The sequence below is a fragment of the Myotis davidii genome, unplaced genomic scaffold, assembly GCF_000327345.1.
Source record: "Myotis davidii unplaced genomic scaffold, ASM32734v1 scaffold238, whole genome shotgun sequence".
NCBI classification, from domain to species: Eukaryota; Metazoa; Chordata; class Mammalia; order Chiroptera; family Vespertilionidae; genus Myotis; species Myotis davidii.
In genome coordinates this window covers 1,059,881-1,070,827 of record NW_006293779.1, presented here as the reverse complement: position 1 = coordinate 1,070,827, position 10,947 = coordinate 1,059,881, and the positions used below count along the sequence as shown (strand labels likewise).

The 10,947-nt window shown below is 40.0% G+C and overlaps 1 protein-coding gene and 1 pseudogene across 1 annotated transcript in view; both read left to right on the top strand.

Moving 5' to 3' along the window:
* LTBP1 (latent transforming growth factor beta binding protein 1) overlaps positions 1-10,947 on the top strand; it is a 196,666-nt gene that overhangs the window by 94,437 nt on the left and 91,282 nt on the right. Inside the window, exons 10-12 of the mRNA XM_006767564.2 lie at positions 637-735; positions 9,459-9,584; positions 10,712-10,837. Coding sequence (XP_006767627.1) covers positions 637-735; positions 9,459-9,584; positions 10,712-10,837 — 351 coding nt within the window. The remainder of the gene's footprint in view (positions 1-636; positions 736-9,458; positions 9,585-10,711; positions 10,838-10,947) is intronic.
* On the top strand, positions 1,825-2,911 carry LOC102769904 (annotated as a pseudogene).

The window sequence follows — 10,947 nt, the reverse complement described above, 5'->3', positions numbered from 1 at the left end:
TGGAACGACTGATTGCTATGATGCACACTGACCATCAGGGGACAGACACTCAATGCAGGAGCTGTCCCCTGGTGGTCAGTGTGCTCCCTTGGCCCCTTCCCCCAGCCAACCTCCCGCAACCCCAATCGGCCCTAATCGCCAGCCAAGCCGAGGGACCCCACCAGTGCACGAATTTGTGCACTGGGCCTCTAGTTCTCAATAAAAGAGTAAGATAAGAATATTCTGTGTCTTTGATTTTAGAGTTTTTTAGAGTTTAATAAATCATTAGAATTATACACTTAAGTATAATATACTTATATAATGTTAGTATTATAATGATATACGTATTATAAAGGCAAAAGAAAAGTGTTTTGCTGTTTTCTGTGGTCAGGAGTAATATGTATTATTAGGATATTGTTGAGGGTCACCATTTGATGACAGGTCGTTTTTCTTGGCTTCTGAATTATCCCCAGATATTCTTGCTCAATGTTGAAACCTGTAGGTTCATACCTTGAGCTTTAGGAACCTATGACAGTTCTTACGATCTAAGAGCTACCGTGGTATGTCATTAGACTAAATTATGCTTGCATTTTGAAACGGCGTGTCAGTGCATCTAACACATTTAATGTCCTTTCAATCCCCGCCGTCCTTGTGCAGTCGTGATTGAAAAAACGTCCCCTCCTGTGCCTGTGGAAGTGGCCCCTGAAGCTTCTACCTCAAGTGCCAGTCAAGTGATTGCACCCACCCAAGTAACAGGTAGGTTCAGCGTCCGCTGTGCGACGTAGCCCAAGGAGGAGACATGGGGTTGAGCTTAATTTTAAATAGAGCATCAAAACGGTGCCAAATAGGTGAGATTGCTTCTGGCAGGTTAGTCATGGTAGCAAGATTAGGAAATAATCTGAATATTTTTTAGAAGGAGGCATATGTTTAAATAAAGGATGGCACATATGCAGTGGAATATCACACAGCTATGGAAGGAACGTCTTAAAAGAATGCTTAATGTCATGAGGAGATAGTTATGGCATGGTATTAAGAAATACAGAACACAATATAATGATTTCAATTTTATTTATTTATTTATCTTAATATATTTTTTACTATAGGCCTGGTGCATGAAATTTGTGCAGGGGGGGGGGCGCACAGGGGGGAGGGTGTCCCTCAGCCCGGCTGCACCCTCTCCAATCCAGGACCCCTCGGGGGATGTCCGACTGCTGGTTTAGTCACCATGTTGTTAAACTGGCAGTCGGACATCCCTCTCACAATCTGGGACCGCTGGCTCCTACCTGCCTGCCTGCCTGCCTGACTGATCGCCCCAACCACCTCTGCCTTGCCCCCACCACTGTGGCTTTGTCTGGCAGGACGTCTGGAAGATGTCTGATCTATCTGGTCTAATTAGCATATTACCCTTTTATTAGTATAGATTGATTTCAGAGAGGAAGTGAGAGGGAGAGAGAGTAGAAACATCAATGATGAGAGAGAATCATTAATCAGCTGCCTCCTGCATGCCCCCCACTGGGGATTGAGCCTGCAACCCGGGGTATGTGCCCTGACCAGGAATTGAACCGCGACCTCCTGGTTCATAGGTCGCCACCCAACCACTGAGCCTTGCTGGCTGGGCCCAATTTTATTTTTTAAATGATTACAAATAGAAAAGGAGGCAAAAAGCACATGAAAATATTAACTATCACCAGTTAGAAGGATCATGGATAATTCTTATGTCCTTCAATATATTTTTACATATTTTTAGAAGTCTTTATAATAAACATTATTTTAATCATTAGTGACAAATTATAAGAATGTATCATAATATGAAACAAATCAGCAGCTTAAAAGCTAATATCCTTAATGTCAGAGACCAATAAAAAGCACACAGTAGAAAACGGAGGCAGTGCAGGGCACGCGTTACCTGAAGCACGTGGCCGCAAACTCCAGCTGACAGACTCGCCCTGCTCACCAGGACAGCTGGACTGTCCCAAGGAGCAGATGGCCCAGCTGCACGACCTGGTGCAACGTGGTGACTTCCCTCACCTGTCTGTGTGCAGACCATGAGGTGCTAATATAAAGACGAGAATTATGTGTGCTCTATGTGAACTTCATGGTGTAGAGAATTGCACATCAGACCATCACAGATCCATTTAAAAAAGAAAATTGAAATTAGCACTATTTCAAGCAACTACCACCTTGTAGTTAATCCCAGAGATGCTGGGAAGAGTGACAGGGTAGGGATTCAGATGTTGAAAACAGTGGCGCAATCACAGCAACTTGAAACAAACTCTCTAGGAGACTTTAAAGTGGTTTGATTGGCAGAGGTTGACAAACATGCCTTGTGTCGAACCACGGGAGAGTATATGTCCACCTGCAGATTGATCCCGTGTTGCAATTCTACATCTAAAGTCATACCACCTGCTCATAGTAGGTATCTAGCTGTTCGCGTGTCTGCTCCTAGCCTTTGCCACGTGTTATCTACCCTGTGCAAGGAGGAAGGTCTGAATCTTCCTGCCCTGCTGGCTCAGACTTGCAGAAAAGTCCTGCGGAAGGCTCAGAAAAGCCCTATGTATGTGTCAGTCTGTAGAGTCCAATCATATCCTTTTGCTCCAGATCACGAAGTCCTGGAAACAGATGGGGAGATGTAGCAGAGGGAGACTGCTAGTGCTATTGTCAGCCAGCAGACTCCACAAAGGCTTCATGGAAGACTCTGTGAGCTTTTAGCTCCTTGTATTCCTCCTGAAATAATAATGAAGGGCCTCTCTCGGAACTTTTGCGTAACTGTGATGGACAGCTAGAGGGAGAAGTGGCCCAGATGGCAGCTTACTATTAACATCGTCTACAGCTGGGTAATAAAGCCATTTATCACTTGGAAGGTTTTGTGGCCAAATTCATGGCACTACATAAGAAGTTCATGGAGGATGGATTAGAAGGCATGATGCTCTGACATCTTTCAGTAACTCTTCCTAATGTTTCTCAGTATCAGCATTTATATTCAACTTATACTGGAAGAGCTGTAAGTAAAATAAACTAACTTTACTTAACAAAAAAAGAAAAAAAATGAGGAAATCATAGAATAATTCATAGAGAAAAACAATACCAAGAAACATATGCTAGGAAATTCAACTTTACTAGTAATCAAAGAAATGCAAATTAAAATAATTCTTTATTCTTGTCACATTAAGACTTAATTCTTCTAGAGTGAAATTGAGACTCTCACATTGCTGGAAGGAATGTAAACTGGTTCAGCTTTTCTGAAAAGCACAAACAAGAACTTTAAAAATGTTCAGAACTTTTGACTCAGTAATCCAATAGTAAGATATCTAGTGTACGGAAATCATGTCTGCTCCAACACTGATAATCCTGTATAATAAAAGGCTAATATGCAAATCAACTGAATGGCAGAACAACTGGTAGATATGATGTGCACTGACTACCAGGGGGCAGATGCTCAACTCAGGAGCTGCCCCCTGGTGGTCAATGTGCTCCCACAGGGGGAGTGCTGCTCAGCCAGAAGCTGGGTTCAGGGCTGGCAAGCATAGCAGTGGTGGCAGGAGCCTCTCCCACCTCTGCTGCAGGTGGGCGGTAATGAACGAGGAGTCCTGGACTGTGAGAGTCCCAGACTACAAGAGGGATGTCTGTCTGCTGGCTTAGGCCTAATCCCTCTGGCAGTCAGACATCCCCTGAGGGGTCCAGGCCTCTAGTGGTCTATATAAATGGATACTTACTAAAGCACCGTGTATAACAGAGAAAAAATAGAAATAACTTAAACATTTAACTTTAGGGAAATAGATGTTATATCTATACATTGGAACATTATGCTACCATCAAATATAGTATTTTTTAAAAGACATTTATTAAGATTTATCAGAAAATGGTCACTCAATAAATTGTTAAATATAAGATGAAGTATATAAAAAATGAAAGATATAGAGTATTATACCAGTCACATTAAAAAGACGTAATTGTTGGGAAAATGCACCAGATATTAGCAGTGATTATTTTTGTGGTAGGATCTGAGAGGTTTGGAGTGCAGTAGAGCCACCCAGATGCATTATGTCAGTGTCAGTTAAGGATGAGCTTAGCAGTGTGTAACAGTGTATAATAGAGGCGTTTGTAGCCTCCTTTAAAATATTTCTTTCCTCAGAAACATTAGATGCTCATTTTTCAGATAGAAATGTGCTTATAGATATGTTCATTAGCTGGATTGTGGTGATTATTTCACAATGTATACATATATTAAAACATCAAATTGTACACCTTAAGTATATATATAACTTCATGTTAAAAACAAGTATACAGTTGTGTACATATGTGCAGTTATATTTATCCAGTTATATAAAATATATGCAATTTTTATGTGTTTAAAATAACCAAAAACTTTTAGCCATTTTCTCAAAAATGTGGATGTAATTTCCCATAGCTATTTGAATCAAGCAAGCAGGCTAGACAGTATTTTCTAGAAGCACCTGTCGACAGGTGATGAGTGCAGTCATGTCATGGACTTAGCAGTTCATATTCATCTCGATCGGGGTCCTCAAGTCCTACCCTCGCCAGAGCCCTGGCCTTCTCCACAGTTACTCATGGCAGTTGCTCTTTGATTTTGCTCTTAATACTAAGTAAGTTGATATAAAGATGTTAGCTTTTGTAAGTATTTCTAGAGTGATACAATGAAACGATAGTGATGTTTTTAAATGACCATGGGTAAAATAGTGGCTGTCCATTCTGAGGTCATTTATGTGTCTACCCATTTCATTAAACCCATCTCAAAGTTACTCTCCCTGCTATGCCCTGTAATGCATACAAACTTGTCATACACTGTCTTGGTCAGCAATCATCTTCTCATTGTTAACCTCAGTGTTGAAAAGAAAATTGCAGTGTGACAATGTAATTCATGAGTTTTTTCTATATAATGTATTTCTATTTTCCAATGTCCAAATAGACTTCAATTTGTATCTTTTTAACAGAGGTCAGTGGAGGGACCTCTTGCAACTAGCTTTGTAGAAGGTCACTTTGGCTGGATAAATGCAGTGTTGTCATTTCAGTGCAGCTGTGTGAGGAATAACAAATTGAAGTCACTTAGCTTCAACGGAACTACAGAGCCGATTGAAAACAATGTGCTATACGAAGATGTTAACAGAGATTAATTTGAGTTTGGCAGGAGCATAGGGTTAACATCTGCTATCACATGTTTGAAGCACAAATATTTCCTTCCAGGAAATAAGTTAACATCGAATTTCATTTTCATGCGACATTTGTAGGTACTCCCCCTTCCTATAGTGAAAGAATCTGAAACAATCCATGAGGGCATTACACATAGTCTTTAAATTAAATGGTTTTCAACTTTGAAGCGACACTATAATCAGTAATCTTCAGTAGAACCAGAAGACTGTTTTGTATCAAATTTAATTTAAATCAAAATATAGATGTTTGCATTGGTTTGATATGAGAGCCAAACATATAAATTGAGGGAGTGATGTGATCTGTTCTCTTAGGAAATATTATGCAATGATTTGTCTCCCTAAAACACAGAAGAGGTTGGTTTTATTTGTCACTATTAGTTGCTCTCGTAAGTTGAAGAAAGGGGTAGAATAATAATGAGTCTAAACTAAGAAAAATCAGTTCCACATTGCCTAGTGATGATATCTTTATGATGGTGAGGTTGGAAGTAGACTTTTCAGATTTTGTCAGACACCCCTTGACATGCAATAATTATAAAGTGAGCCACATATTTACAGGAAATAAGTGTGACATTTTCCACTCCTAACAGCTGAGTTGGTGGCTTGCAACATTATTGGCACGCTGTGTCCAAATAAATTATACATTTCAGCATATAAATTCTTGATTTAGTGTAGTGTCTTAACAGCTCAAGGATAGGTTGGAAAATGAAACCTTTATTTCTCTGGCAAATATTTGCAAAGTGGAAACATCTGTTTCAATTGTTGTGGGACAATTTATGCTCGTTGTGTGGCAGTTAGGAGACCAGGGCATTTTGTAAAAAATTTTCAAAAAATAAGAAGCGCAATGTCTTTTCCCTAAAAAACATGGAAAAAGCAGAAAACTTTCCTTATCCTTCACGACGGTACCCTCAGGACTGGCCTTGCTGTGTAGCATATGTGCCAGAGAATGAGAATTTCATAGAAAAGGAGGGAAAGTGTGGGAGAAGACATGTTTTGTGAAGTTTTAAAATAGGAGTACTAGTAATTACTTTTCTCTTAAAAAATGGTGCTGATTAACTTTTGATGACTAGTGATGAAAAAGCAGACAGAAGTGTTTGGGAGGTGTTATGACTCTTCTTTCTATGAGAAGGGTGGAGCTCTGCCTAGCGCAGGGACGAAGGGGGTCTCTGAGGCCAAACTGGTGAAAGTTACAAGAACTAATGACTTGGGTGAAAAGTGGGACAAACAGTGTAGAAATCACGTGTGTTTTCGTAAATGTGCCTTCGCTCCTGTGATGTGTCTCTTAGTTCCCTCTAGTGGTGTCAGAGGGACATTTTCTTACCTATGTTGGTGCCCTCCCCAGGGGACCAGCATTTTCAAGCTGCAGCTTGATATACTTACCAATATATGGGGTGATCAGCTAAAGTTCCTCAAACATGTCTCATGAATATAACTTCAACTGCACGGCTTCTATTCAGAATACTAGATTGGAAGGAAAGGCTGTTCTCATTCATTTCATTTCCTGAGATTAAGGAGTTATAATTCTTAAGGATTTCTTATACCTTAGAGCTGACTTAAGAAGAAACTTAGTATGTTGGCAAACTGGTATAGGAATGTATCTGGTGTCAATTAAGCGTCACCTATTTTCAAAGACTTGTATTCACACATGTAAAAATTCTATTCTGATATGCTTGAAAAGTGACAAATATTTGGTAATCAACAAATGTGTGTGTGTGTGTGTGTGTGTGTGTGTGTGTGTGTGTGTGTGTGATGGAAACTGAGTACTGATGAAGCATTTCATGAAAATCCAAATATTTATAGTCTTAGATTTGTTTTGAATTTTTGTCCCTCATTATTAACTTCTATTTTTTTTCTTTTTGCAAATGTGATAAATATGTATTTTCTGTCTTAAGAAAATGGGAGCAAAGAGTATAAAGATCAATAATTACAAAAAACCCCGAGAAGTATAAATAGCAATAATTTTCAAAGAAGGCATCTAACTTCAACATGGATTAGATGGTCAGAGGTGTGCTTTTGACAATATTCTACTAAAGAATTCCTATCAACAGAGCAGAGAATTCTTACCTGAGTGAGGGTCTAGGCGTATAACCTGGAGAACACTACCTTTCACCTTCAGATTTTTATCACACATAGAAATGAACATAGAAATGATAACCTTTTTAATGGAAGACCTTTCTGAATGTAAAATTATATAAGCTCATTGTAGAAGTTTTGAAAAATACAGAAAAATATAAAGAAAACATCACCAAGCCCCAAAATCATGACACTGGATTTATTTCCTTAAAATCTCCTTTTCTGTGTATTTTGTAATTTAGATGACATCTATATTAACATTTGCTCCCAACTATATTTTGTAACAAGTAAACATTTCCTATCCTTTACTGACTATATGATTATCTATGCTGCATATGTAGCTTAATTCATTTTTTGATATAATTGCCCATCACTCAAATTTAAGCAATCATATTAATTATCCGTGTTTTTAGCCTTTCAAATTGTTTTCTGTTTTATCTGATTTTATATTATACTGAGTGTAAAAACTATTCTTCTGAAAGTGAGTTAGCACGACCATGCTCCCTGAAGATATCAGTAATTTGCAAGTGTGTGGTTGTCCCGGACCTCCAAGTGATTTTGTGTAAGACACCGCAGCTCTGTATGCATTTGCTTTCTTTTAAAGTCTACCAACTTTTCAAGTGACTTGCGTCTGGTGTCTTAAAGTCACAGCACAGCGAATAGCACTTGATGAAATAGGAAGACTGTAGTGGGGTTTTGGAGAGCAACTTCAGCCTCGTGCAGGTCATTTCCATGGTGAACCTTTGTTAGCCAGTTAACTGCCATGGTATTTTGAATTTAATTAAAAAAGGTCTGCCGCTTGCGGCTATAGACACTCATGGCGTACGGACGGTTAAGGCACTGGTTTTCACGTCCTTTTCTGCAGTGTGCCTGGTGGGTTATTGGTGACAGAGCAACCTGTCACCTATTTTTCTTCTCGTTCGAATTACAGACCCTCTAAGAGGGCTGGGCGTTAGGCGGTCATGCTCGAGGCCCCCATCTTACTCTGGGCCCCTTGGGCTCTTCCACAACGGCATGTGTTTCAAGCATTGCTGACTGTGTGATGACACTGAACAAACAGCTATTGTTTTAAATGTGCTGTTTCTTTGTTGTATATTCTTATGTGACTTCCACAGGAGCAACAGTGATAAGGATGATAACGGCCATCTCTTATTGATCCTATACAATGTGCCGGACATTGGTCTCCATGCATTATTGATGTTATCTCCTTTGAACCTGAGGGCCTGAAGTTGGCGCTTTGATTATTGCCATGTTACACGTGGAGAAAAGTGAGGCATAGAATTTTTGAGTAGCTTGCCCTCCTGTGACAGCTAAGAAAGGACAGCAAACTTTGTACCCAGACTGTCTTCAAGACTGGACTTCTGACCTCTGGCCCACTCCCACTGTACCATTCCACCTCCTTACAAAGGTCATTGAAAGCAGACTATTTTAGGGAGGTACGTCATGCCAGAAGGCCACCTTTGAGTCTGTGTGCTTTTGGTAATTAAGCTCCTTTTTCTGATCTTCACCCACCATGGACTCCTGTGACCCTGTGTCTATCACAGCATCTGTCTATGAATGGAGTGAGAACTCAGGGTTAATCTGCTCGGGCTTTATGGAGGAAGCAAGTCTCAAGCAAGAATCAGTGGAAGAGTGAGGGAGGAATTTAGCAGAGAAGATTTGGAAGAAGATTCTGCTTAATCTATTTCAATAAAATATGCTCATGTTGGAACTGGCAAATTAAGAGTAAAGTTACACCCACAAGTTTTGCTTTGATTAGAAGTGGTACATCTTTCTTGAAAATTAATGAGAAATTTTGGAGGAGGTTGAACAAAGTTGGAACTTGAATTTGGCCTCTTAACAAATGCAACGCTACCATATATTTCTTACCAGGGCAAATCACATGATGATTCAGAAGTGAATTTGGATGGATGGAAATTCATTGACAGGCTATCTTAGAAGTTAGGAAGCATTTATTATTTCACAACTTCCAACATGGCTCTTTCTGAGTGCCCCCCCCCACCCCAGTTCATCTAGAAATGTTTCAACATTAGGAATTATTGATGACCTTGGGTGGGCCTGATGGAACAATTAATAAAGTAGTCAAATGAATTTATACTTGATTTTAGAAGTGGTCACCTTTTGTCTTTTAAGCGCATACCTGGCAATAAGCTCATCAGGAAACACAAAGTGATGGTTTACCAGTAGCCATGAAATCTTTATATCTGTTTCTCCCCCCCAACATTTTACTTATGTTTAAAGAAATCAATGAGTGTTCCGTGAACCCTGACATCTGTGGAGCAGGACACTGCGTTAACCTGCCGGTGAGGTACACCTGCATCTGCTACAAAGGCTATAAGTTCAGTGAGCAGCAGAGGAAATGCACTGGTAAGAGACATTTCATAGGCGACATTATTCAGTTAGCCAATATTTGCACAGTAAGAGCATTTTTTCTGTAATTATCGTAGGAAAATGTTACTGTGTTTAATATTATAAAGTTCTTATCCCTGAGCTAAGGATGCTCAAAAAGAGGTTTTCTTGGGGAGCTGTAACCTCTTGGTTCAACTCTGACTACTTTGCCAAGTGTAACACAATTACATAAAGGTGAAGTGATTTCCAAAATTTTTTCAGGTAAAATATATAAAATAAGAGTTCTAGAAACAGTGAGCTATAAGTATCTATTTAGAAAAATCAAATTAATGTTAACATACACTGCAATAAAGCATTATATTCTCTAATTGCATAAAATCCGATTTCTAATAGGGATTTCTGAATTGAAAATCACCAAATGCTGACACAAAGTTCTTGAGTATGCCTCTCTGGAGAAATGTGTCTCAGACAGAGCTGGGATGGTGGTGGGTTAATTATTTTGATGTGTTAACCCTATAGTTCGTTTTTAGAAACTAAGGGTTATAAAGTGAATAAAAGCAACAGAAGCATATAGCTAATTAATACTACTTTAATATGCTAAATGCTGTTAGACAAGATTTGTGATTTTTGTTATTTGGTTTTGTATACGTATGAGCGGCTAAGGAGTCACCTGCCTGTTCACACTATGGTTATTTCCCTTTCATTTGCATACACTGTGTGTGTGACTAGAGCCATAAAGTATGAAGTTGAAAGGGCAAGCGTGCTCCACCTGTGTGTAGAGTGGGCGAGTCCCTTTCACGCCACTGGGCCTGTCCCTGCGGTCCCGGTCTGGGAGTAGCTCGGCAAATTCCAGAGCTTAGATGAGTCCAGTTACCCGGCAGGTCCTTCTATGTTGACCTGAAACCTGTCTCTTTGAAACACCAGAGTCACGGTTGTAGTTTTAGCTATTGAAGCGATATGCACAGTGTGTATTCCCTCTTCCCAGGAACAACCCTTCAAGTCTTTAAGGAGAACAGTCATGTTTCCTCGTCCTCAGCGATGAAGGCTTGTGGGACACGGGGAGTCAGCTGGTGTTTCACGAACAAGGAGATGGAGAATGTCATGTTCCAGTTCACTGATCCTTTGATCCATCATTCTCTTGACAGATATTGACGAGTGCACGCAGGCCCCACACCTCTGCTCCCAGGGACGCTGTGAGAACACTGAGGGAAGTTTCTTGTGTATTTGCCCAGCAGGATTTATGGCCAGTGAGGAGGGTACTAGCTGCATAGGTAATGGCAGTGCTTCCTGTGCCTCAATTCCCAGGTCTGCCTTTGCCTCCCCTAAGATCCCATCAGTTCACTGCTTAGTCAGACAACAACTGCCATGACATAGCAATCTG